The sequence below is a fragment of the Theropithecus gelada genome, chromosome 4, assembly GCF_003255815.1.
Source record: "Theropithecus gelada isolate Dixy chromosome 4, Tgel_1.0, whole genome shotgun sequence".
Taxonomy (NCBI): Eukaryota; Metazoa; Chordata; class Mammalia; order Primates; family Cercopithecidae; genus Theropithecus; species Theropithecus gelada.
Window position 1 is genome coordinate 29,081,298 of NC_037671.1, and position 27,721 is coordinate 29,109,018.

The following is a 27,721-nucleotide window of genomic DNA, read 5'->3' on the forward strand; positions in this document are numbered from 1 at the left end:
CCACAACTGAGAGGTGCTACTAGCATTTAGTGAGTATAAGACAGATATGACTAGAGGCTCATTGAGTGTTTTGAGCCTTTACAGCTTTAAAATTGTCTTTGCTAACCCCTAACTTTTGGATGCTACAGAGGACCCCTGGAATATAAGAAGGAGAGGTAAACAGGATTATTTGACATGTTTAGTTATATAAGATTGTTGAAATAAGATGGTATTTGATCTTCAGGTTATATTTTAGTGAAAACTGTGAATGTGTGTTCCAAAATTATACAGGATTTCTAGAGTTCTGATATCTGAGTTTGTGTTATCAGTTATAATTAAGAGTTATTGTGTTAGGTTATTGTAAATCACACAGGTGATCAAATTTGTTTGTCAATTGTGTTTTTGACTGTGACTACCCTAGGACATTTTAACATTCATAGACAAATGTTGTCTTGTTTTGAAACTCTTCGAAGGATGGATTATAACCCTCGATTGCAGGTTTCTGATAACTTTGAAGATTGTGAACAGGAGTTAACTAGGTGAGCTGAACTATTGGAAGACTAATCTTCTTGACTCTTCCCTGTGTATGTAATTCTTCCTGGACGCAGGACAAGAACTGCAGCAAAGGTGCTGCAGCATAAAGTCTGGCCAGAGAAACTGACACTCCAGATGTTTTGTAACAATATTTTATGTTAAATAATTTATACATATTTCCTATTCTAAGCATTTCAAATGATTGTAAAAACTCAACTCATGAAAGCGTATAGCTGAGATGATGTATACTGTGATTTTTAACTCAACTTGACACCAATCTAAATTGATAAGCATTCTTACAAAGTTTAAGAAATTAAGATTTGCCATATTAAGTATTGTCTTAAGATTTTTAAGAATTGAAAAATTTGGAGCAGTTTTGTTCATTAGTCAATTGGATGCTTGAAAAGTCCAGTATGTCAGATTTAAAAAATGCAATTTATAAGTTTTTTCTTAAAGTTGGTCAAACTGCAAAAGCCTTGTCAAAAATGAATGTTAAAAATTTGGTAGATTATTTGTTCTATGGGTTCTATGGGGAAAAATTGGTAGATTAATAAATGCCAATAGTGAGCATTGTAAATTGAATTTAAAAGTTTAAGGAAGAGCTGTTAATTTAATTTTGTCATAATAATGAATTGAATATTATGTTTTTTAAGTGCCATAGTACTTGTTGAATGATCTTTCTGTATGGAAAAGGATGTAAAAATGCACATTGGTAACATCAACTCTATTTCAGTGGCGAGATGGTGGGGTGAGCTTGTCTCCAGGTTTGGGGAGAATTTGTTGTATCATCTGCCTCTTGTGCATGTACTACCTGCCATTGCTGCTTGGCGGCCAGCATCCACCTTGGTGAGTCCTATTTCCCTCTAAAAGACTCGAGCTGTGCTGTTCAATCCACTAGCCCCTAGTTACATGTAGCTATTGTAATGAATTAAAATTAAGTAAAATAAACATTCTGCTCTTCAGACACCAGTCACATTTCAAGTGCACAATCGTCACAAGTGGTCAGTAGCTGCTTTTGAGCAGTGTGGAAAGATTTCTGTCATCACAGAGCATTCTATTAGCACTGTTGTAAAGCATTCTCTAGCTCTTGCAAACTTGTCAGATCCCTTGAAAGTTCTCAAAATAATTCGTTCCAATTTTGCTCAGACTAATTTTCAGGGAAGCCTTTTTCTGGATGCGTGGACTTGTGATCTCCATAATTCATCCCTTCTACTATGTGAGTTACCTTGGGCTGCCATAGCACAATACCATAGACTTAGTTGCCAAAAAAAAAAATAACTTTCTCACAGTTCTGGAAGCTCAGAACTCCAAGATCCAGGTGCTGGCCAATTCAGTTTCTAGGTGAACGCTCTCTTCCTGGCTTGTTGGTGGCAGCCTTCTCACTACGTGCTCACGTGGTGTCCTCTTTGTGCTTGTAGGGCTTGGGGAGTGGAGAGAAGAAGGAGAGTAAAAGAGGTCTCTCTGTTTTCTCCTTTTCCTGAGACAGGTCCTTGTGTAGCCCAGGCTAGACAGCAGTGGCTCACTGCAGCCTCCTCCTGGGCTCAAGTGATCCTCCCACCTCAACCTCCAGAGTAGCTGGGGTCTCACATGTGCACCGCCACACCTAGTTCATTTTTCAAATTTTTAGAAGATGGGGATCTCACTATTTTGTCCAAGCTGGTCTTGAACTCCTGGGCTAAGGTGATCCTCCTACCTCAGCCTGTCATAATGTTGGAATTATAGGCATCAGCTACAGCACCTGGCTTTATTGTCTTTTTTTTTTTTTTCTTTGAGATGGAGTCTCTATCACTCAAGCTGGAGTACAGTGGTGTGATCTCACTGCAACTTCCACCTCACGGGTTCAAGGGATTCTCCGGCCTCAGCCTTCTAAATAGCTGGGATTACAAGCATGCACCACCACACCTGGCTAATTTTTGTATTTTTAGTAGACACGGGGTTTCACCATGTTGGCCAGGCTGGTCTCGAACTCCCGACCTCAGGTGATCCACCCACCTTGGCCTCCGAAAGTGCTGGGATTACAGGCTTGAGCCACCACACCTGGTCTGTTGTCTCTTTTAATAAGGGCATGAATTTCATCATGAGAGACACATCCCGATGAGTTTGTCTAACTATAATGACTTCCCAAAGGCCCCAGCTCCAAGTGCCATCACATTGGGCATAAGGGTTTCAATTTATGAATATTGGGACAGGGAGACACAATTCAGTCCATAACACCTATTGTATTAGTTGTCTGGGGCTGTAGTAACAAAGTACCTCAAACTCGGTAGCTTAACAACAGATATTTATCGTCACGCAGTCCTGGAAGCTGGAAGTCTGAAATCAAAGTATCATTAGGTTTGATTCCTTCTGATGGCAGTGAGGGATAATCTTTTCCAGGTTTCTCTCCCAGCTTCTGGTATCCCCAGACTAACTGCTTGACTCGAATGGAGATTCTCCCAGTGTCTACTCACCACATTTTCTCTCTATAGGTATCAGTCTCTGTGTACAACATTTCTCCTTTTTATAAAGTCACCATTTATGTTGGGTTAGAGCCCACTCTTATCTTAACTGATCACGTGCAAAGACCCTATTTCCAAATGAGGCCACATTCACAGGTACTGATACAGGAGGGGGAAAGTGCTGGGAAGGGAAGGGTGTGGTCCCTTTAAATGATATGGAAGTGGAGAAGGGAAGGGCATGGTCCCTGGCTAGGGCTCCACCCCCAGGTCTGTGCCCAGGGACCACAGTGAGGACAGGCATTTTTGTTTTTCTACCCAAATGTTGCATTTCCCAAGATCTCCCCTGGCCTGCCGCAAGACACAAGCAGCTGGATGTCCAGGGGAGCACACTGGCAGAAGAGCACACAACAAACGTTTGCCTGGCAAAGTGAGGCGGAATTTGGCTGGAGCGGTTGGAGGAGAGCCCAGGCCACTGAGTGGCTGACTCCAAGGGAAAACTTTCCCACTCCATCCACTTTTGACTTCCCCCAACTGCTGAGACCTATCTCCACTTAATAAAACCTTGCACTCTTTCTCTAAGCCCAGGTGTGGTCTGATTTCTTCTGGTACACCAAGGCAAAAACCTGGGATACAGAAAGCCCTCTGTCACTGGGACAAGGTAGATGGTCTAATTGAGCTAGTTAACACCAGCTGCCTATAAATGACAAAACTAAGAGAACACCCTGTAACACACACCCACTGTGGCTTCAGGAGCTGTAAACATTCAACCTAGACAGTGTCATGGGGTCGTGGGGTTGGAGGCCCACAACCTGCCTGCCTTTATGTTCCCCTAGAGACTTGAGCAGTCAGGCACTGAAGAAATGAGCCACACCCCCATCACATGCCCTGTGAGGGGGACGAGGGAACTTTTCTCATTTTGGTACTGGAGGTTAGGAATTCAACAACTTTATTTTTGTGGGAAGGCATACTTCAACCCATAATATGAGGGTTCCTAGAATGTGGAGGAGGGCTGAGGCTGAAGCACTACCTAAGGGCCTGAGGCCAGCCTGCAGTTGGTTTCTGATTCTCATGAGTCAGCTAACATCTTGGGAGGGAGGAAGATAGGCCTAGGAAGAGCAGAGCCCAGGATTCGTTCTTCATTCCACCTCTGCTCTTCAGAACCTCCTTCAGTCTATGTGATCAGCCATCAGACCTCTTGGGGGGAAATGGTGCTGCCGTGCCTAGCCCTTTTTGATTGTGTTACCATGCTGAGCTTACTGAGGGACCAGGAAGGCCTGAACTCAGACCATATAGAGTGCCACCCTAGTGGGAATGGAACCTGTCAGTGCTGGATGAATGTGACCGTCCCATGATGAGAAGACAGACACTCTTGCCAAGCTGAGCATGGAGACCTGAATGGGATACTCATTATCATGAGGGGATGAAGATTCAAGCTCTCAAAGTTGGTACCACAGGGTGGCTATGGCAGGTACAGGGGTTTAGGATGAAGGACCCAGAATATAACATGCTGGCGAGGTAGGGAAAGGAGTCAGAAATTCAGTCTTGTTGAACCCTAAATATTGCATCTGTCTCTCTCTCTCTTTTTTTTTTTTTCTGGAGATGGGGGTCTGACTCTATCATCTAGGCTGGAGTGTAGTGGCATGATCTCGGCTCACTGCAGTCTCTGCCTTCTGGGTTCAAGTGATCCTCCCACCTCAGCTTCCTGAGTAGCTGGGACTACAGGTGCACACCACCACTCCCAGCTCATTTTTGTACTTTTTGGTAGAGACATGGTCTCACCATGTTGTCCAGGCTGGTCTCAAATTCCTGGGCTTAAGTGATCTGTCGCCTCGGCCTCCCAAGAAGGATTGGGATTACAGGGCCTGAGCCACTGTGTCCGGCCAACATTGCATCTAATTTTAGGGTATTTATCTGACTTTCACTAACATTGCTTCTTGGGTGCTCAGTTTAGCAGGCAGTTGGCCATAGGCAGATTTAAAGTTTTGGTGGGTTTTGCTGTTTTTTTTGAGACAAAGTCTCACTCTGTTGCCCAGGTTGGAGTGCAGTGGCACGATCTCAGCTAACTTCAACCTCCATCTCTGCACTTCAAGTGAGTCTCCTGCCTCAGGCTCCCGAGTAGCTGGGACGACAGGTGTGTGCCACCATGCCCTGCTAATTTTTTGTATTTTTAGTAGAGACAGGGTTTCGCCATGTTGGCCAGGCTAGTGTCGACCTCCTGACTTAAGATGATCCGCCCACCTCGTCCTCCCGAAGTGCTGGGAGTACAGGCGTGAGCCACAACCCCTGGCCAAAGTTTTCTGAAAAAGTTATTCTAATCAGGTAGGAAAGCTGGGAACGGGGTAGCGGGGTGTACTTTTTTCTGCATATTCAGTTGCAGGGTCCCAGACCAGAGAACAATCTTCAGTCTCTTAACTTCAATCTCCCTTCATGGAAGTCAGTGCTCTGCCCTGGCCATTTACTCTGTCCAGTAAGTGTGACGTAGAAAGCCTCTAATCCTCCATGTCTACCTGCCAGGAACAATATACACAAAGGTGTGTGTGTGTGTTTTGTGGATTCTTCCAGGTAGTTTTGTGGACATCTAATCCATTGCTTCCAACTCTATATTGAGCAGTGACTTCATTTTACCTCCAGCTCTCTCTGTGAAGAATATAGGTCTGCCCACACCTTCCTGTCAGCTTTATGGGATATGTTTGAGATGATATTTGGAAAACATTCCCAGGAATGGGGTTAAAGCCCCAGTGTGCACTGCCCGCAGCAGTGCATGAGAATTCCTGAGTCTCCATATCCACACCAATACTGAGCATTATTCAGTTCTCTAATTTGTTAATGTTCTCTTTTACATGCAAAAGGACATATCACTTTACCTTTCTTTCATTACCAAGTGCTTTGGATTTTCCTGTATCTAAATTTCTTGTTCGTTTCTTTCATATATATATAGACATATACATATATATACACACACACATATATATACACTCCAGCCCAGGCTGGAGTGCAATGGTGTGATCTTGGTTCACTGAAACCTCCACCTCCTGAGTTCAAGCGATTCTCCTACCTCAGCCTCCCAAGTAGCTGGGATTACAGGCACCCACTACCATGCCTGACTATTTTTTTGTATTTTTTGTAGAGACAGGGTTTCACGATGTTGGCCAGCCTGGTCTCAAACTCCTGATCCGCCCACCCCGGCCTCCGAAAGTGCTGGGATTACAGGCATGAGCCACCGCGCCCAGCCTCATACATTTTTTATGTGGAGTTTCTGTTTTGTTCTTCTTGGCCTTGTGCATTCTAATTACTAATCCTCGTGTCTGTTTCAGACATTGCATTTAATTCTCTATCACCTTTACAGCAGTGTCTTAACTTTATCCATGGGATCCTTCATTGAACCGGAATTCTTAATTTTGACACAAACGATTCATCAATTTCTATTTTTTTGTGTGTTGTTTTGTGTGTGGTTTGTGTTTTTGACATTTCTGAGTATGACCTAGATTTATCCTTTGATAACTTCTTCTCACTTCCCCAATTTCCTCCACTGGAGGTCACGTATATGTGTGTGAGAGGGTTAGGTATATGTGGATGTATAGAGAAAGTTTAGGTATATATATATGTGGAGAGGTCAGATAAATATGTATATATGGGAGAGATATTGGGTGTATATTTGGGAAGGGGAGGTCAGGTATATGTGGACATACGGAGAAGGGAAATCACAGCTCTCCTGGAGTCACCCTCTTCCTCTTCCCTTTTGGGGAGGTAAGCGTGGGGAGCGAGAGGGTGTTCCTCCCTTCCTATTATTAGCCCCTGGATACTTTAGGATCTCTAGTGGTTATTTTTCACAGAATTTTAACTGATAATTAATAAACAAATGTTATCCCCCACAGAAACATCTTTACACCTTTTAAAATCATTTTTATTTTTTATGCCATAACTTTATTAATATTTGCCAATTTACTTGGGGTAGGACTTTGAATATTTTGTTTAACTTAAGGGAGGAGACCACCCCTCATATTGTCTTATGCCCAATTTCTGCCTCCAAAGAAAGAACAAGTAAAAACTAAAAGGGAGAAATGAAATCCACAGGCAGACAGCCCAGCGCCACATCCTGAGTCCGGTTACAGATCGACCCCCGACCTAACTGGTTATGTTATGTATAGATTCCAGACATTGTATGGAAATTCTTTGTGAAAATCTCTGTTCTGTTCTGTTCTGTTCTGTTCTGTTCTGTTCTGTTCTGTTCTGTCTGATTACCGGTGCATGCAGCCCCAGTCATGTACCCCCTGCTTGCTCAATCTATCAGGACCCTCTCACATGGAACCCCTTAGAGTTGTAAGCCTTTAAAAGGGACAGGAATTGCTCACTCAGGGAGCTGGTTTTTGGAGAGGTGAGAATTGCTGAAGCTCCCGGCTGAATAAAACCCTTCCTTCTTTAACTCCTTGTCTGAGGGGTTTTGTCTGTGGCTTGTCCTACTACATTTCTTGGTTCCCTGACCTAGAAGCGAGGTGATTAACAGACGGTCGAGGCAGCCCCTTAGGCGGCTTAGGCCTGCCCTGTGGAGCATCCCTACGGGGAACTCCAGCCAGCCTGAGCGACATAGATCCTGAGAGTGCTCCCAGGTAGGCAATTGCCCTGGTGGAACGCCGCACCAGAGCAGTGTGTGGCAGGCCCGCTTGGAGGATCAACGCAGTGGCTGAGCACCGGGAAGGAACTGGCACTTTGCTGTCAGGGTATATTCCAAAAGCACTGAGACCTTCTTATCAAAAATCCTTAACCCAGTAACCCACGGATGGCCCAAATGCATTCAATCTGTAGCGGCAACTGCTTTGCTAACAGAAGAAAGTAAAACAAAACAAAACCAAAAAAGCTTTTAGAGGAAACTTCATTGTGAGCACACCTCACCAGTTCAGAAGTATCCTACCAAAAAAAAAAAAAAAAGATGATTTAACATAAACCACTGAAAATTCCCTTAACCCAGCAGGTTTCCTAACAGGGGAGTTAAATCTTAGTTACCATATGAAGGTCCGACCAGACCTAGGAGAAACTCCCTTCAGGACAGGAGTATAGATGTTTCCTCCCAGGTAATTAAAAAAAAAAAAAAACCATCTATACCAATTCTAAGTTAATTTGGACTAAGTAAGGTCTTATTAATAGCAAAGGATAATTGAAATCCCAAACTTACAAGGTTTTCAACAAAAAAGTTTACTAAAAGTTAACAGTGTAACATATATTATAGCAATGTCTAATCTTGTGGCCCTAGACAGTGTAGTCCACAGACATAAAGGAAGTTCGCTTTGGAAAAGAATGGTTATCATCCTTGGAAAAAAAAAAGAGGAAATAAAGGGGAGGCAGAATTTATATAAAAAAGAATGTTATATGGAAAATCCTTGTCCTGAAATAAATTAACTAGTTGTTTAAAGAAAGGGATGTTTGCAATAAGTCAGAAAGTTGAGGCGTGTCAAAGAATTGTCTGTGAAAGTCATGAAAAAAAAAGGTGTGTTAGAAAAAGAAATTTATGCAAGAAATGTTGTATAATTTAAAAAGTAATTAGGCCTCCTGAATGTAAAACTATTGAAGAAACAGTTTATGTACAAGGTATATAAGGAAAGTAAAATATACCTTTGGTAAAAGGATTATAAGGAGGCATAAGAATGTGGATTTTTACCTACATTAAAAGGTTACAAAAATTGTTTTGAAGGTTTAAGCAATTTTTGAAACATTAATTGCAAAGAAAATTCTGTGTCTAAACATATTGGCTAAAGTTAAAGGGGTATCATCCAGTTTTTCTGTGAACTGAACATTAAAATAAAAACATAACGGGTTTTTCTTAAAGCACTAACCTGTTTTTTAACAAAAATTATAAAAGATTAAAAAAAAGTATATAAAAATCTTACCTTATGGTCAGACATTAAATATTAAATAAATATGTCTACAAAGTTTTATTAAAACTAAGTTTAACATTAATAACACGCTAATATAAAGGTGAAATCTAGCTTATCTGGTATAAAAATACAGGAAGTGTTGTCAAATATGAAATAGTGTTTGACTTTCTTTGGTCTAAAAACTAATAAACATAGGTGCTAAAGGAAATTTCTCAGTAAGAAGGCATCAGGGACTATAAAGTCCACTGCTGATGTCCCCACATTTTAAACAAAAGGTCAATTTCTTAAAAATTATATGCTTGGTTTATCTTCCACTTTCCTTTCCCTCAAAACTAAAAGTCTTTTAGCACATGTACCACCCCTAGAATTTCTGATAAACCAGCACCAGCCTGAAGATCATGTTCTCATCAAAGGGTGGGAAGAAGGAAAACTCGAGCCAGCCTAGGAAGGACCCTACCTTGTGCTGCTAACCACTGAGACTGCTGTTCATACAGTGAAAAAGGGATGGACTCATCATACCCAAGTCAAGAAAGTGCCACCCCCTGCAGAGTCATGGGAGACTGGGCTACATGGTCAGCTAACTGCAAAGACAAATTTCTTGTTCCCCTTAGTCCCAGGGTAAAACTCTACCAAACTAAAGCTAAGAAAAATTTAACTCCTTCATCTATTCTATTACTCTTTCTTCTTTCCTCACTCTATTTCTGACCATCTAGTTATTAACATAACCAAGTCAATTTCGCCTCAAACTGTTGAATTTAATGCTTGCCTTGTTATACCCTGTGGGGACTTGCCAAGTCAAAGACAACTCTCTACTTCAGAAAAGTACCTCTGTCCCTCCTGACTCTCCTTAGACTGGGCATTAGTAAATTGGGACCATTTAATCCAGGGAGATTTCGATAAAGACACCAGTGTCAACCAGGAGTCTTGCCCCCCAATATAGAGCTTTTATGCCATAGTTGGTCCAACATTGCATGGACCACTAAAGAGCAAGGATGGACTGCCCCAACCAGTTTTTGTAATTTCCTGAAATCATACATTCATTTTACTAGAGGATCATAGAAGTTAAAGACTTAAAACAAATTTTGGCAATTAAGCAGGATACCAAGATGCAAATGCCTGGTTGGAATGGATCAAATATTCCATCCACACATTAAACAAAAGCAATTGTTATGCTTGTGCACATGGCAGGCCAGAGGCCCAGATTGTCCCTTTTCCACTTAGGTGGTCCTCCAGTTGACCAGACATGGGCTGCATGGTAACTGTTTTACAGCATTCTACAGCCTGGAGTAATAAGTCATGCCAAGCTCTCTCTGCTATATCTCAAAATCCGGCACCCTGCAGGTCAGCCCCTAAAGACCATCCAGCTTCCATATCCTAACACAAAATTCACTTCTTGTTTACTGACAGGGAGGAAACAGCATTCCTTGGAGACCTGAAGGGATGCAGAGAACTTAAGAATTTTCAAGAGCTTATCAATCAGTCAGCCCTTGTTCATCCCCGAGTGGATGTGTAGTGGTATTGTGGTAGACCTTTACTGGGCACTCTGCCAAATAACTGGAGTGGCACTTGTACTTTAGTCCAGTTGGCTATCCCTTTCACCCTGGCATTTCATCAACCAGAGGGAGGAAAAACAAGACATCGTAAAGGGAAAGAAGCCCCTTACAGGTCTTTCAACTCTCACATCTATTTAGAAGCAATTGGAGTTCCATGGGGAATACCAGATCAATTTAAAGCCCAAATCAAATAGTTGCAGGATTTGAGTCAATATTTTGGTGGGTGACAGTTAATAAAAATTTAGATTGGATAAACTACATCTATTACAACCAACAGGAATGAGTTTTTCGCGAGTTAAAGAAAAACTCATGTCGGCCCCAGCCATGGCGCTACCTGACCTGACAAAGCCCTTTATACTCTATGTGTCAGAAAGAGAAAAAATGGCGGTTGGAGTTTTGCCCCAGACTGTAGGGCCCTGGCAGCGGCCAGTAGCCTACCTCTCCAAACAGCTAGATGGAGTTTCTAAGGGTTGGCCCCCATGCTTAAGAGCCTTGGCAATGACAGCCCCGCTAGCACAAGAGGCAGATAAGCTAATTCTTGGACAAAACCTAAACTTAAAGGCCTCTCATGCTGTGGTGACTTTAATGAATACATCATTGGCTAACAAATGCTAGATTAACCAAGAACCAAAACTTGCTATGTGAAAATCCCCGCAAGTTTACAATACCCTAAACCCCGCCACCTTGCTCCTGGTATCAGAGAGCCCAGTTGAACATAACTGTGTAGAGGTATTGGACTTAGTTTATTCTAGTGGGCCCAACCTCCAAAACCATCCTTGAACATCAGTAGACTGTGAGCTGTATGTGGCAGCTTCGCCAACCCCTGCAAAGTGACTCTGAAGAAGGCAACAAGGCCTGCTCCAGTCACTCCTGGAAGCTGACTAGTCCACGCATGGCCGAGGCATGAGAAAACACATCACAGGACTCATTTTCCTTAAAATTTGAACTTGGACTGTAAAGACTTCAACTGATCTTCCTCAGACTGAGGACTCTTCCCAGTGTATACATCAAGTCACTGAGGCAGGACAAAAAGTTGCTACAGTCCTATTATTTCATGGTTATTATAAGTGTACAGGGACTCTAAAAAGAACTTGTTTGTATAATGCTATTCTATACAAGGTATATAGCCCAGGAAATGGCCAACCTGATGTGTGTTATGACCCATCTGAGCCTCCCATGACCACAGTTTTTGAAATAAGATTAAGGACTGAAGACTGGTGGGGGCTCATAAATGATATGAGTAAAGTGTTGGCCAAAACAGAAGAAAAAGGAGTGCCCAAACAAGTCACCTTGAAATTTGATGCCTGTGCTGTCATTAACAGTAATAAGTTAGAAATAGGATGTGGTTCTCTTAATTAGGAATGAGGCTATATGGCAGAAAATAAGTACATTTGTCATGAATTAGGACTGTGTGGAAATAAATGTAGATACTGGTCTTGTGTCATTTAGGCTACTTCGATAAAAAATAAAAATAATCCTGTCCACCTTCAGAAAGGGAAAAGTGGCCTTTCCTGTAACAGTGGTCAGTGTAACCCCTCAGACCTAGTAATAACCAATCCCCTTGATTCTCGCTGGAAAAAAGGGGAGCATGTAACCCTAGAAATAGATGGGGCTGGACTGGATCCTCGAATAAATATGGTGGTTTGAGGAGAAATTTATAAATGCTCTCCTGAGCCAGTATTTCAAACCTTCTATGATGAACGGAATGTGCCAGTACCAGAAATTCCAGGAAAAACAAGAAATTTGTTTTTGCAGTTAGCTGAGCATGTAGCCAAGTCTCTCAATGTCACTTCGTGTTATGTATGTGGAGGAACTGTAATGGGAAATCAATGGCCATGGGAAGCCCGGGAATTAGTACCTACAGACCCAGTTCCTGATAAATTCCTGGCTCAAAAGAATCACCCGGATAACTTCTGGGTCCTAAAAGCCTCAATCAGTATAGCAAGAGTGGGGAAGGACATCACTCTTCCTGTGGGAAGACTCAGCTACCTTGGGCAAAAATTGTATAATAGTACTACAAAAACAGCCACCTAGTGGAGTTCAAACCACACTAAGAAAAATCCATTTAGTAAATTCCAAAAGTTGCAAACTGTTTGGACCCACTCGGAGTCCCACTGGGACTGGACAGCCCCCACTGGATTATACTGGATATGTGGGCATACAACCTATGCCAAATTACCCAACCAGTGGGCAGGTAGTTGTGTTATTGGCACTATTAAACCATCTTTCTTCCTACTTCCCATAAAGACAGGCGAACACCTGGGCTTCCCTGTCTATGCTTCCCACAAAAAAAAAAAAAAAAAAAAAAAAAAAAAGCATCGCTATAGAAAATTGGAAAAATAACGAATGGCCCCCTGAGAGAATCATACAATATTATGGGCCTGCTACTTGGGCACAAGATAGCTCGTGGGGATACCAGACCGCCATTTACATGCTCAACTGAATCATACAGTTACAAGCTGTGTAGTGATCTTATTAGTGATTAGAAATAATCGCTAATAAGATCAGCAGAGCCTTGACTATTCTGGCCCGGAAAGAAACTCAGATGAGAAATGCTATCTATCAAAACAGATTGGCTCTCAACTACTTGCTAGCAACTGAAGGAGGGGTCTGTAGGAAATTTAACCTTACTAATTGCTGACTACACATAGATAATCAAGGGCAAGTAGTTAAAGATATAGTTAGAGATATGACAAAACTGGCACATGTGCCCGTGCAAGGGTGGCATGGATTTGACCCTGGGGCCAAGTTTGAAAAATGGTTCCCAGTGCTAAGAAGATTCAAAACTCTTATAATAGTAGTTATAATAGCAATAGAAATCTGCTTATTGCTCCCTTGTTTGCTACCTGTGCTTCTTCAAATGATAAAAACCTTCATTGCTACCTTAGCTCACCAAAATGCTGCAGCACAAGTGTACTACATGAATCACTGTCAATCTGTCTTTCAAGAAGACATGGGTAGTGAGAATAAAAGTAAGAACTCCCACTAAAGAGTGAGATTCTCAAAGGGGGTGAATAAGTGAGGAGACCACCCCTCATATTGTCTTATGCCCAATTTCTGCCTCCAAAGAAAGAAAAGTAAAAACTAAAAGGCAGAAATGAAATCCACAGGCAGACAGTCCAGTGTCTCACCCTGGGTCTGGTTAAAGATTGACCCCTGACCTAGCCAGTTATGTTATCTATAGATTCCAGAAATTGTATGGAAAAGCATTGTGAAATCCCTGTTCTGTTCTGTTCTGTTCTGGTTATTGGTGCATGCAACTCCCAGTCACATACCCCCTGCTTGCTCAATTGATCACAACCCTCTCACATGGACCCCCTTAGAGTTGTAAGCCCTTAAAAGGGACAGGAATTGCTCACTCGGGGAGCTCGGTTTTTGGAGACATGAGTCTTGCCAAAGCTCCCGGCTGAATAAAGCCCTTCCTTCTTTAACTTGGTGTCTGAGGGGTTTTGTCTGTGGCTTGTCCTGCTACAAAATAAGTGTTAAATATGAGTTTTATATTACCTCATAGGTGGAAGAAGACAGGCCAAAAAAGTTGTTTTAACAACAACAAATGCACAAATATTTATACTAACAAGACAGATATCCATTGCAGTATGACACAAGAAACAAATAATTAAATGAGACAAGCAATCAATTCAGACATTTTAGGAAGTGATTCTTACAAAACATAGTGACAATTGCTGAGATCTGGTAGCCTTGCAAGATTCCTTTGTTATAATAAAAATAACATTGGCAAAGACCATTTTATGATGCAGACTTCTGCTTTTTTAAAGTTTGAGGGGAAGAAGAAACATTTTTATCCCATAATGCTGAAATTTCATTTTTCTTTTCTGAGACTGAGTCTTGCTCTGTCACCCAAGCTAGAGTGCAGTGGTATGATCTCGGCTCACTTCAACCTCCACCTCCCAGGTTCAAGCAATTCTCCTGCCTCAGCCTCCCGAGTAGCTGGAACTACAGGTGTGTACCACCATGCCTGGCTAGGATAACTTTTTTTGTTTTTAGTAGAGATGGGGTTTCACCATGTTGGCCAGAGTAGTCTAGAACTCCTGACCTCAAGTGATCTGCCCCCCTCATCCTCCCAAAGTGCTGAGATTACAGGATTGAGGTACAGCACCTGGCTTCATGCTGAGGTTTCTTTCATCAGCAGTTCAAAGACCTTTCACTTTTCAAGGCACAAGGAGAGAAATTCCATGCGTTGACACTGGGAGGAAGGGGACAGACCTACTTAAAAGACTCAAAACTTCTATGACAGTAAAAGGAATGTATATCAAGTTCCTTAGGGCTGCCATAACAAAGTACCATTAAGTGGGTGGCTTAGAACAAAAGAAAATTATTTTCTCACAGTTATGTAGGACAGTTGAGATCAAGGTATTATCAAGGTCAAGATCCCTCTGTAGCCTCCGGGAGAGGATTCTTTCTTGCCTGTTTCCACTTCCAGCAGCTTCCTGTGTTCCTTGGTTTGTGGCGGCATAACTCCAATCTCTGCCTCCATCTCTAGCTGGCCATTGTGCCTCTATGTCTGTGAGGATACCAGTCATTGGTTGAAGGACTCACCCTATTCCACTATAATCTCGTCTTAACCAGTTAACTCACCCTATTCCAGATGAGATCATGTTCTCAGGTACTGAGGATTAGGACAGAATATCTTTTGGGGAGATGCAATTCATCCCATAAGTGGGTGGAAAAGGATGATTAACAAGTGTTATGTGGGGATGTATTGTTTTGCATCTACGTAGCTCTCAACCGATTTCTTTCCACAACACACATTTGTCACTCTATTCTGTATTAGGTTTATAGAGAAAAGTAGATTTTCAACCACTTTCCTGGGGTGTGGATACTGCTCTCTTTTTTGAGACAGGGTCTCATTCTGTCACCCAGACTGGTGTGCAGTAGCACTATCATGGCTCACTACAGCCTCAATGTCCCAGGCTTAAGTGATCCTCCCAGCCTCCTAAGTGGCTGGGACCACAAGTGTGTGCCACCACACCTGATTAATTTTATTTTTTAATTTTTTTGTGGAGACACGGTCTCCCTATGTTTCCCAGACTGGTCTTGAATTCCTGGACTCAAGCCATCCTCCTGCCTCAGCCTCCCAAAGTGCTGGGATTACAGGCAAGAGCCACCATGCCTGGCCTTCAACTCTTGACCTTGTGAACACAGCCCTATACCTGTTCCCTTCATGCATGTGCCTATACGCTAAACCCTTTCCCAAGTGTACATGGAAATCTGAACCCCAACAAATATGGCCTAATTCTGAATTTGACTTTCCCAGGAGTAATTTGTGTCATTTCCAGCTTACTAGCCTTTGTGACTGTTGAATTTCAGCATTTCTGTGTGCTTGCAGCAGAAGGTGGAGCCAGGGTAGAGTGGCTCAAGATGAGAGAGTTTCTTCCTTACCAGTTTAGTCAACTTTTCAGACCTGGATTTATAGCTTCCTACCTGCTCTCTTGAAGGTGAAATGGTCTATTCACCTTCAGACCATTTAACCTTGGGGTCTCACTGAGCAATCTATGGCTTAAGTCTTCTAAGTGTCTTAATGTCCAAATACAATGGACAATTTTCAGGTACATCTGACAACATTTCTCTGCAGCTTTTGGTACCAATAACCACTCCATGGCTTCCAGAATATGGTTTGTCATTTCTTTTTTGTTTATGAGTTTTTATCCTTCTTCTGCCTGTTAAATGCACCTGACTCCCAGTGTTCTGATCTTTACTATTTTTCTTAAAAAAAAAAATTAAATGTATTCTTATGAAAATATTAAAACATATACAAAAATAGAATAGACATTGATAATAGATCCTAAAATTCCTATGGAAATTCAGCAGAATGAGAATAGCTGATATAGTCTTCCAAAAGAAGATCATATTTGAAGTTGAGAAAGTTCTTGAATTCAACTTACTACAAAGCTATAGTAATCAAGACAGTGTAGTCCTGACATAAAGATAGGATTACAGTCTGGGTGTGGTGGCTCACACCTGTAATCCCAGCACTTTGGGAGGCTGAAGTGGACAGATCACCTGAGGTCAGGACTTCCAGACCAGCCTGACCAACATGGTGAAACCCCACCTCTACTAAAAATACAAAAATTGGCCAGGCATGGTGGCAGGTAACTGTAATCCCAGCTGCTTGGGAGGCTGAGGCAGAAGAATCACTTGAACCCGGGAGGCAGAGGTTGCAGTGAGCCAGGATCACGCCACTGCAATCCAGCCTGGGCAACAGAGTGAGACTCTGTCAAAAAAAAAAAAAAAAAAAAAAAAGGATTATAGCATAATGGGATAAAATTGGGACTCCAGAAATAAACTCTCACATTTATGGTAGATTGATTTTTGATAAGCGTGCCAAAACACTTCAATGAAAAATGCAGGGGCCTTTGAAAACAGTATGCTGAGAATAGATAGGGCTCAAGGACAGTATCTCCAACTGAACTTTTAATGAACTCCCGTAGGCGCCAAGAAGGCGGGTAGATAAGAAAGAATATAGAAACAAGGTACTGAGTAGAAGGTTACATGTGGGAAAAGAAAGTTTGTTTTGCATTGCATTCTTTCTGCTGACGTGAGGTTTATGGAGTATAAATAAAGTGAGGCGGAGGCTCTGAGTGCGGCCGCCATGTTCTCTGTGTGTCTTTGTCTTTGTGTGTGTTCTTTCATTCTCCACCACCCCCGGTGCGGCCCCCAACAAAAAAAGAGTCTTCTCAACAAGTGATGGTGAAACAACTGAATAACCACATTTTTGTTCTATCTGGGGCCCTGATTCAAAAACCCAGGCAAAGATGGAGAGAAATCAGAACTCTCATATACTGCTGATAGGAGGGTAAAATGCTTACTTTGGAAAAGAATGTGGCTATTCCTCAAAAGGTTAAACAAAGTTACCATATGACTCAGCAAACCCACTCCTAGATATATAACCAAAAGAAATCAAAACATAAGTCCACAAAAAAGCTTGTATATAAATGTTTTTAGCAGCACTATTCCCAATAGTCATCAAGTAGAAACAAACCAATCTCCATCAGCTGATGAATGAATAAATAAAATATGTTGTGGTATGTCCTTAAAATAGATATTATTGGTCCATGAAAAACATACATAAAAACATTATGCTAAATGAAAGAAGCCAGTTACAGCAAAGCAATGTATTATATGGGTTTATGAGTACTAAATGTTCCAAATAGAAAGAAAGTAGATTAATGATTGTCTGGGACGGGGAGGGAAGAAGGGGGAGAATGGAAGAACCTGAGAGGTGATGAATTAAGGGTACTGAATTAGGGGAACATAGTTTCTTTTTGGGGAGATAGAAAATGTTGTAAAATTTTGGTAATGGTTGCACATCTCTGTAAATATATTATAATCCATTACTTTTTGCATTTAATTTTATTTATTTTATCTTATTTTTGAGATGGAGTTTCGCTCTTGTTGCCCAGGCTGGAGTGCAATGGCGCGATCTCGACTCATCACAACCTCCGCCTCTGGGGTTCAAGCGATTCTCCTGTCTCAGCCTTCCAAGTAGCTGGGATTACAGGTGCATGCCACCACACCCAGCTAATTTTTTTTTTTTTTTTTTTTTTGGATGAAGTTTCACACTTGTCTCCCATGCTGGCATGCGATGGCACGATCTCAGCTCACTGCAACCTCCGCCTCCTAGGTTCAAGCGATTCTCCTGCCTCAGCCTCTTGTGTATCTGGAATTACAGGTGCCTTCCACCACACCTGGCTAATTTTTGTGTTTTTAGTAAAGATGGGGTTTCACCATGTTGGCCAGGCTGGTCTCGAACTCCTGACCTCAGGTGATCTGCCTGCCTCGGCCTCCCAAAGTGCTGGGATTACAGGCGTGAGCCACTGAGTCAGGCCAATTTTGTATTTTAAAGAGATGAATTACATGGTATGCGAATTATATGTTACCAAAAATTGAATAAAAGGAATAGTACTATCAGCCCCAATGTGCCCACCATCAATATTCTACATTTTTCCAATGTTATTTTATCTGTTCGCCTACAGTTGAGGCCCTGATATCCTAAGTTTGATTTTCTTGAATTGCCAAAATTTGTATACACACTTACAAAAATAATGCCTGTTGAATTTGCTAAATATGTAAAGGTTTGGAGCAAATCAGGTGTATTAAATTTATTTATATGGTTTGAAATGTCTAAGGCAATAATTCCCAAACTTCATTGAGGGAAGAGGAAAGCTTTTAAAATCTTGTTGCCGAGGTGGCATCCCATACTGTTACTGGGAATTCTGCGTTGGGATGGAGCCTTTAACTGAGGAGATTATTAGAGCCGGAGCTCTGAACCAGCAATCTCAGTTCTTGTGATAGTGAGCAAAGAACTACAAACTAACACCAAAATGCAAGTTTAAAGCGAAGTTTATTGAAGCATAATAATACACTCACAGAGGGAGAGTGGGCTGATTTGTGCAAAGTGAAATCGGCACCTCTTTACAGAGCTTAAGGTGTTTTTATGGGGTTTGTGGGGAGGAGTTGAGGTTTGGGCTGTGTCTGAGTGACAGGATGATGTTATGTGATTGAATTTTATAGCTATATAAACTAAAATTAAACTGCGCATGTTCTTACCTATCATTCATTAAGAAAAGCCTCCCAAGGATGGGGGGCAAAACTGTATGTAAATTCTATTATAATGATGGTCATGGGTAATATAATGAAGGACAGGGTTTTGTGTTATTGGGCATGTACCACTTTAGGGAATTTCCACCTGTACCCTCCTTTCTCTTTCTCCAGGATATTTTGGCCACAGACTTCATCATAAACTCCATCCCTTAGGGTGGCGTTAGGGTAGTCTTGGGCCTGAACTTAGGTGAGCCAGTGACTGTCTTAGTGACCGCCTTTCTGCTGTCTTCTGTCGTCCCTTCCCAGCTGCTAATGTCTAACTACCTACCAATTACCCATTAAATCAGTGTATCTGGGGTTAGGAGCAGACCTCAACATGTTTAATCATTTTCCAAGTCATCCCAATACTGTAAAGTTTGTGAAAAACTTGTCAGATAATTCAATTATGAAGGCTGTGGAAGGTGTTTCAGTAGGATCTAATTGGTTAACGTTATGATTTAATTAATTTGAATCAAAAAACAAAATGAAAAAGCTTTATATTTCTAAATCAAATAAGACACAAGTTGGTCTAAGGTCGAGATAAAATTTTTAAATGTATAATTGAATTTTGAAAATAATAAATATTTAAATATCTAAAGTTTACATCAGAACATTGCGAAGATACTTTCCCCAATCAGCAACATCCCTTCAGGATTTAAAAACCAAGGGGGACACTGGATCACCTAGAGTTTCACAAGCAGGTACCTTTTGCTGTAGGAGAGAGAGAATTAAAGTTCTGAAGACCTATTGCTTTTCACCAGGAAGTTTTACTGGGCATCTCCTGAGCCTAGGCAATAGCTGTAGGGTGACTTCTGGAGCCATCGCCGTTTCCCCGCCCCACCAAAGAAGCGGAGACTTAACGGGGACGTGCAGTCAGAGCTGGGGAAATGGGCCCGCGAGCCAGGCCGGCGCTTCTCCTCCTGATGCTTTTGCAGACCGCGGTCCTGCAGGGGCGCTTGCTGCGTGAGTCCGAGGGCTGCGGGCCAACGAGGGGCGCGGCGGGGGTGGAAAAATCGAAACTAGCTTTTCTTTGCGCTTGGGAGTTTGCTAACTTTGGAGGACCTGCTCAACCCTTTCCGCGGTCCCCTCTCCCTACATTCTGCGTCCAGACCCGGGGAGGGAATGCCTGCCACTGAGCTGCATATGGGGGTCCCTCGCCCCAGGACCTGCCCCCTCCCCCGGCTGTCCCGGCTCTTCGGAGTGACTTTTGGAACCGCCCACTCCCTTCCCCCAACCAGAATGCTTTTAAATAAATCTCGTAGTTCCTCACTGGAGCTAAATTAAGCCTGGGGCTCCTTGGACCTGGATCTCGGGTTTATTTCCAATGTCAGCTGTGCGGTTTTTTCCCCAGTCATCTCCAAACAGGAAGTTCTTCCCTGCTTGCTTGCCGAGAAGGCTGAGCGAACCCACAGCAGGATCCGCACTGGGTTTCCACCTCGGAACGAATGCGCTGGGTGGTGGGGGCGCGGAAGAGTGGGGTTGGGGATCTGAATTCTTCACCATTCCACCCACTTTTGGTGAGACCTGGGGTGGAGGTCTCTGGGGTGGGAGGCTTCTGAGAGAGGCCTACCTCGGGCCTTTCCCTGCTCTTGGCAATTGTTCTGTTGCCTGGAAAATTGAGTATATGTTAGTTTTCAACGTTTGAACTGAACAGTTCTCTTTTCAGGCAGGCTTTATTGATTAGCAGTGTGCTGTGTAATTAAGAGTCCTCTAAAGAACGTCAAAGTACTAATAATGAACATGTAAGCAATGCACTCAGTTGTAAGTTACATTCATATCTGATCTTACTTGATTTTCACTAGGCATAGGGAGGTAGGAGCTAATAATATGTTTATTTACTAGAAGTTAACTGGAATTCAGATTAAATAACTCTTTTCAGGTTACAAAGTATATAAGTAATCAGGTTTTCTGATATTATTTCAAGTACTATAGCTACTTCTAATCTTAGTTGACAGTGATTTTGCCCTGTAGTCTAGCACAGTGTTCTGTGGGTCACACACCGGCCTCAGCACAGCACTTTGAGTTTTGGTACTTTGTGTATCTACATTTTACACATGACAAGAATGAGGCATGCACGGCCTGCTTCCTGGCAAGTTTATTCAATGGTACACTGAGCTTTGGTGGCAGAGCTCATTTCTCCACTTCATAGTTATGATTCTTAAACATCACACTGCATTAGAGGCTGCATAATAAAATTTCAGGTTGAGCGGAAATATTCATTGTTTACAAGTGTAAATGAGTCCCAACCATGTGTTGCACTGTTCAAGGCCCAAGGGAGAGAGCAGGGAAACAAGTCTTCACCCTTTGATATTTTGCATTCTAGTGGGAGAGATGACAATAAGCGAATGAGCAGAAACATATGCAACATCAGGAAACGATGGGTGTTGTGAGAAGCAGAGAAGTCAGGACAAGTCACTCTGGGGCTGACACTTGAGCAGAGACATGAAGGGAATAAGAATGAGATTGACTGGGAGCAGTATTTCCCAGGCAAACTGAGTGGGCCTGGCAAGTTGGATTAAAAAGCAGGTTTTCTCAGCACTACTCGTGTGTGTGTGTGTGTGTGTGTTGGGGGTGGGAAGGGGGACTACCATCTGCATGTAGCATGTCCAGCAGTATCCTGTTGTCTCTACTCACTTGGTGCTAGGAGCACTCATCCTCCCTACTCACTAGGTGCTAGGAGCACTCCTCCAGTCTTGACAACCAAAAATGTCTCTAAACTTTGCCACATGTCACCTAGGAGACAAACTCCTGGTTGAGAAGCTAGGGTTGAAAAAAAAACAAGTAGTGCTGGGGGTTAGAGGCCAAGAAGTAGGTAATGGGCTCAGAAGAGAAGCCACAAACAAGGTCATGCAGGTGCCTGTAGGCTGTGGTGTGAATTCTAGCCAAGGAGTAACAGTGATCTGTCACAGGCTTTAAAAAGATTGCTCTGGCTACTATGTGGAAAGCAGAATGAAGGGAGCAACAGTAAAAGCAGGGAGCCCATCCAGGAAGCTGTTACACAGTCCACACAAGAGATGGTGGAGTGGGCTGGGTGGGAACATAAAAGGGAGTGAGAAACCGTTGTCTCCTGCATATATTCTGAAGGAAGTTGCTGAAGGATTCTATGTTGTGTGAGAGAAAGAGAAGAATTAGCTGGGTGTGGTAGCTCATGCCAAGGAGTAGGCCAAGGAGGGCAGATTCTTGAGCTCAGGAGTTCAAGACCAGCCTGGGCAACATGGCAAAACCCCTTCTCTACAAAAAATACAAAAATTAGCCGGGTGTGGTGGCATGCACCTGTGATCCTAGCTACTAGGGAGGCTGAGGTGTGGGGGATTGCTTGAGCCCAGGAAGTTGAGGCTGCAGTGAGCCATGACTGTGCCACTATACTTCAGCCTAGATGACAGAGCAAGATGCTGTCTCCCCCCATCCCCTGAAAAAAGAGAAGAGATAAAGTTGACTTTGTTCTTTATTTTAATTTTATTGGCCTGAGCAGAGGGGTAATTGGCAATGCCATTTCTGAGATGGTGAAGGCAGAGGAAAGAGCAGTTTGGGGTAAATCAAGGATCTGGATTTGGACATGCTAAGTTTGAGATTCCAGTCAGGCATCCAAGTGGTGAGGCCATATAGGCAGTTCAGTGTAAGAATTCAGGGCCAAGGCTGGGCACGGTGGCTCACTCCTGTAATCCCAGCACTTTGGGAGGCTGAGGCAGGCAGATCACTTGAGGTCAGGAGTTTGAGACAAGCTTGGCTAACATGGTGAAACCCCATGTCTACTAAAAATACAAAAATTAGCCTGGTGTGGTGGCACATGCCTATAGTCCTAGGTTTTCAGGAGGCTTAGGCAGGAGAATCCCTTGAATCCAGGAGGTGCAGGTTGCAGTGAGCTGAGATTGTGCCATTGCACTCCAGCCTGGGCGATAGAGTGAGACTCAGTCTCAAAAACAAACAAACAAACAAACAAACAAAAAACCTGAATGAATTCCTCAGGATTTGGGTCTAATTTGCTCCTGAGTTCAACTACCATAGCTAGAGACACCTTAACATTTTCCAGAATCCACCAGCTTTAGTGGAGTCTGTCTAATCATGAGTATTGGAATAGGGTCTGGGGGCAGTGAGGGGATGGCAGCCACGTGTGGCAGAGAAAGGCACACAAGGAGAGAGCAGCCAGGACTGTCAAATGGAAGAAAGACGGGACTGCAACTCACACTTCACAATATGAGGACCAGACACAACTGATGGTATGAGTTGATGCAGGTGTGTGGAGCCTCAACATCCCACTCCCCTCCTATTGCACATGGTGAAGGCCTGTTGCTCTGTCTCCAGGTTCACACTCTCTGCACTACCTCTTCATGGGTTCCTCAGAGCAGGACCTTGGTCTTTCCCTGTTTGAAGCTTTGGGCTATGTGGACGACCAGCTGTTCGTGTTCTATGATCATGAGAGTCGCCGTGTGGAGCCCCGAACTCCATGGGTGTCCGGTAGAACGTCAAGCCAGATGTGGCTGCAGCTGAGTCAGAGTCTGAAAGGGTGGGATCACATGTTCACTGTTGACTTCTGGACTATTATGGAAAATCACAACCACAGCAAGGGTATGTGGAGAGGGGGCCTTACCTTCTGGAGGTTGTCAGAGCTTTTCATCTTTTCATGCATCTTGAAGGAAACAGCTGGAAATCTGATGTCTTGTGGGAGCAGGGAAGAGGGAAGGAATTTACCTCCTGAGGTCATTTGGTCCTTGGGGATGGTGGAAATAGGGACCTACTCCTTTGGTTGCAGTAACAAGGCTGGGGATTTTTCCAGAGTCCCACACCCTGCAGGTCATCCTGGGCTGCAAAATGCAAGAGGACAACAGTACCGAGGGCTTCTGGAAGTACGGGTACGATGGGCAGGACCACCTTGAATTCTGCCCTGACACGCTGGATTGGAGAGCAGCAGAACCCAGGGCCTGGCCCACCAAGCTGGAGTGGGAAAGGCACAAAATTCGGGCCAGGCAGAACAGGGCCTACCTCGAGAGGGACTGCCCTGTGCAGCTGCAGCAGTTGCTGGAGCTGGGGAGAGGTGTTTTCGACCGGCCAGGTATGGTGGAAACACACTTCTGCCCCCATACTCTAGTGGCAGAGTGGAGGAGGATGTAGGGCATGGAATCCCTGGTTAGAGTTTCAGAGGTGGCTGAGGGTGTGTGCCTCTCCAAATTCTGGGAAGGGACTTTCTCAATCCTAGAGTCTCTACCTTATAATTGAGATGTATGAGGCAGCCACAAGTCATGGGTTTAATTTCTTTTCTCCATTCATATGGCTCAAAGGGAAGTGTCTGCAGCCCTTGCTTTTTATTTAACCAATAATCCTTTGTATATGTATACCTGTTAAGAATTCAGAAATGTCAAGGCCAGGCGCAGTGACTCACCCTTGTAATCCCAGCAATTGGAGGCCAAGGCGGGTGGATCATGAGGTCAGGAGTTCGAGACCAGCCTGACCAACATGGTGAAACCCATCTCTAAAAAAATACAAAAATTAGCTGGGCGCAGTCATGCGTGCCTGTAGTCCCAGGCAATTGGGAGGCTGAGGAAGGAGAATCGCTTGAACCCGGGAAGCAGAGGTTGCACTGAGCTGAGATCACGCCACTGCACTCTAGCCTAGGCAACAGAGTGAGACTCCATCTTTAAAAAAAAAAAAAGAAAAGAGAGAATTCAGAGATGTCAGCTATCATATGAATACCAGGACAAAATATCAAGTGAGGCCACTTATCAGAGTAGCAGAATGCTTTAGGTTAAAAGTTTCTTTCACAGAACATAGCAATAATCACTGAAGCTACCTATTTTACAAGGCCCCTTCTTATAACAATGCCTCCTAGGTTGACCCAGGTGAAACTAACCATCTGTATTCAATCGTTTTCAATGCACATAAAGGGCAATTTTATCTATCAGAACAAAGAACACAGGTAACTGATATGTATATTTACATGTTAGGAGAACAAGCTGATCTGACTGCGCTCCAAGTGACACTGTGTTATAGCCCCAATCTTAGGACACAAAATGGTGTCTCTCCTGTAGCTTGTTTTTTTTCTGAAAAGGGTATTTCCTTCCTCCAACCTATAGAAGGAAGTGAAAGTTCCAATCTTCCTGGCACGGGTAAACAGATCCCCTCTCCTCATCCTTCCTCTTTCCTGTCAAGTGCCTCCTTTGGTGAAGGTGACACATCATGTGACCTCTTCAGTGACCACTCTACGGTGTCGGGCCCTGAACTACTACCCCCAGAACATCACCATGAAGTGGCTGAAGGATAGGCAGCCAATGGATGCCAAGGAGGTCGAACCTAAAGACGTATTGCCCAATGGGGATGGGACCTACCAGGGCTGGATAACCTTGACTGTACCCCCAGGGGAAGAACAGAGATATACTTGCCAGGTGGAGCACCCAGGCCTGGATCAGCCCCTCCTTGCTTTCTGGGGTATGTGACTGATGAGAGCCAGGAGCTGAGAAAATCTATTGGGGGTTGAGAGGAGTGCCTGAGGGGGTAATTATGGCAGTGAGACAAGGATCTGCTCTTTGTTAGGGGGTGGGCTGGGGGTGGCAATCAATGGCTTTAACTTGCTTTTTCTGTTTTAGAGCCCTCACCATCTAGAACTCTAGTCATTGGAGTCATCAGTGGAATTGCTGTTTTTGTCATCATCTTGTTCATTGGAATGTTGTTCATAATATTAAGGAAGAGGCAGACTTCAAGTGAGTAGGAACAAGGAGAAGTCTCTTAGTATCTCTGCCCCAGAGCACAGTGGGAAGAGGGGCAGAGGGGATCTGACATCCATGGGAAGCATTTTTCTTATTTATATTCTTTGGGGACACCAGTAGCTCCTTGGGAGACAGAAAATAATGGTTCTCCCTAGAATGAAAGTCTCTAATTCAACAAACATCTTCAAAGCACCTACTATTTTGCAAGAGCTGTTTAAGGTAGTGCAGGGGCTTTGAGGTTGAGAAGTCACTGTGGCTATTCTCAGAACCCAAATCTGGTAGAGAATGAAAATTATAGCAAGTGAATGTAGTTAAAGAAGACCCCATGAGGTCCTAAAGCAGGCAGGAAGCAAATGCTTAGGATGTCAAAGGAAGGAATGATCACATTCAGCTGGGGATCAAGAAAGCCTTCTGGATCTTGAAGGAGAAGCTTGATTCCATTAGGTGAGGTTGAAGATGATGGGAGGTCTACCCAGACGGAACAACCATGCCAAGTGGGAGAGTATAAGGCATACTGGGAGGTTAGAACTAATTACTCTACCTTAACCCCGAGTTTGCATAGCTATCGCTCACCAATTATGCATTTCTACTCCCTGAACATCTGTGGTGTGGGGAGAAGAGAGGCAGAAAGAAGCCAGCTCATACAGAGTCCGAGGGTCTTTGGGGATATTGGGTTATGATCACTGGAGTGTCACTGAAGGATCCTAAGAAAGGAGGACCATGATCTCCCTTATATGGTGAATGTGTTGTTAAGAAGTCAGATGGGAGGTGAGGAGACCAGTTAGAAAGCCAATAAGCATTCCCAGATGAGAGATAATGGTTCTTGAAATCCAATAGTGCCCAGGTCTAAATTGAGATGGGTGAATGAAGAAAATAAGGAACAAAGAAGAGGCAAGATGATGCCTAGGTTTGTGATGCCTCTTTCCTGGTTCTCTTGTCTCCACAGGAGGAGTCATGGGGCACTACGTCTTAGCTGAACGTGAGTGACACACAGCCTGCAGACTCATCGTGGGAAGGACACAAAACTAGAGATTCAAAAAGGGAGTGCACTTAGGGAGCTCTTCATGTTTCAGGACAGAGTTGAACCTAAACATAGAAATCGCCTGAAGAACTCCTTGCTTTTAGCTTTCTCTGTTCATTTCCTCAAAAATATTTCCCCATTTAGGTTTCTGATTCCTGCACGCCAGTGATCCCCAGCTGTGACCTCCCCCCTGGAACTGCCTCTCATGAACCTCAAGCTGCATCTGCTTCCTTCATTTCCTCCATCACCTCAGACACATACACCTATGTCATTTCATTTCCTATTTTTGGAAGAGGACTCCTTAAATTTGGGGGACTTACATGATTCATTTTAACATCTCAGAAAAGCTTTGAATCCTGGGACATGGCTAGTCATAATCTTACCAGAATTTTACATATGTATCTAGGCATTTTCTGGACCCGTTCTACTTTTCCTTTGAATCATCCCTCTGTGTTACCCAGTAACTCATCTGTCACCAAGCCATGGGGATTCTTTCATCTGATTGTTATGTGAGTTGTAGGCTATACACTGCACGAATGGAAGAGGCACCTTTCCCAGAAAAAGCATCATGGCTGTCTGTGGGTATTATGATGGGTGTTTTTAGCAGGTAGGAGGCAAATATCTTGAAAGGGGTTGCGAAGAGGTGTCTTTTTCTAATTGGCATGAAGGTGTCATACAGGTTTGCAAAGTTTAATGGTGCCTTCATTTGGAATGCTACTCTAGTATTGCAGACCTGAAGTATAACAATAATTTTCTCCCTGATCTCTCCTTGTTCTGATAATGAAAATTATAAGGATGATGATAATGACTATAAAAGCACTTACTTTGTGTCCCACTCTTCTGAGCACCTACTTACATGCATTATTGCATGCAATTCTTACAATAATTCTATGAGATAGGCACTATTATCTCAATTTCTTTTTTAGATGAAGAAAGTGAAGTAGGCCAGGCACGGTGGCTCACGCCTGTAATCCCAGCACTTTGGGAGGCTGAGGCAGGTGGATCATGAGGTCAGGAGATCCAGACC

General features: G+C 43.3%; 2 protein-coding genes across 12 annotated transcripts in view; one reads left to right on the forward strand and one right to left on the reverse strand.

The window, feature by feature from the left end:
* The window catches only part of LOC112623623, a 163,209-nt gene that overhangs the window by 42,250 nt on the left and 93,238 nt on the right, over positions 1–27,721 (reverse strand). The window lies entirely within an intron of this gene.
* On the forward strand, positions 19,705–27,671 carry HFE (homeostatic iron regulator). Of its 11 annotated transcripts, XM_025384165.1 has the most exons (7): positions 19,741–19,938; positions 23,278–23,541; positions 23,750–24,025; positions 25,044–25,076; positions 25,162–25,395; positions 25,554–25,667; positions 26,620–27,649. In XM_025384165.1, exons 1-7 carry the CDS (start codon positions 19,863–19,865, stop codon positions 26,658–26,660), a joined length of 1,038 nt encoding a protein of 345 aa, XP_025239950.1. In that variant the 5' UTR covers positions 19,741–19,862; the 3' UTR covers positions 26,661–27,649. The 11 variants fall into 11 exon arrangements, with proteins under 11 accessions (XP_025239951.1, XP_025239952.1, XP_025239949.1 ...); XM_025384166.1 differs by lacking the exon at positions 25,044–25,076 and having other exon boundaries at positions 19,705–19,938; positions 25,120–25,395; positions 26,839–27,671; XM_025384167.1 differs by lacking the exon at positions 25,044–25,076 and having other exon boundaries at positions 19,705–19,938; positions 26,620–27,671.

What these genes read in the sequence shown, in the direction of transcription:
- HFE (XM_025384164.1), top strand. Translation starts at nt 19,863, where the DNA reads ATGGGCCCGCGAGCCAGGCCGGCGCTTCTCCTCCTGATGCTTTTGCAG. An exon ending in CCTGCAGGGGCGCTTGCTGC is followed by an intron (nt 19,939 to 23,277) that starts GTGAGTCCGAGG and finishes CTCTGTCTCCAG; the next exon opens with GTTCACACTCTCTGCACTAC. An exon ending in GCCCCTCCTTGCTTTCTGGG is followed by an intron (nt 25,396 to 25,553) that starts GTATGTGACTGA and finishes TTTCTGTTTTAG; the next exon opens with AGCCCTCACCATCTAGAACT.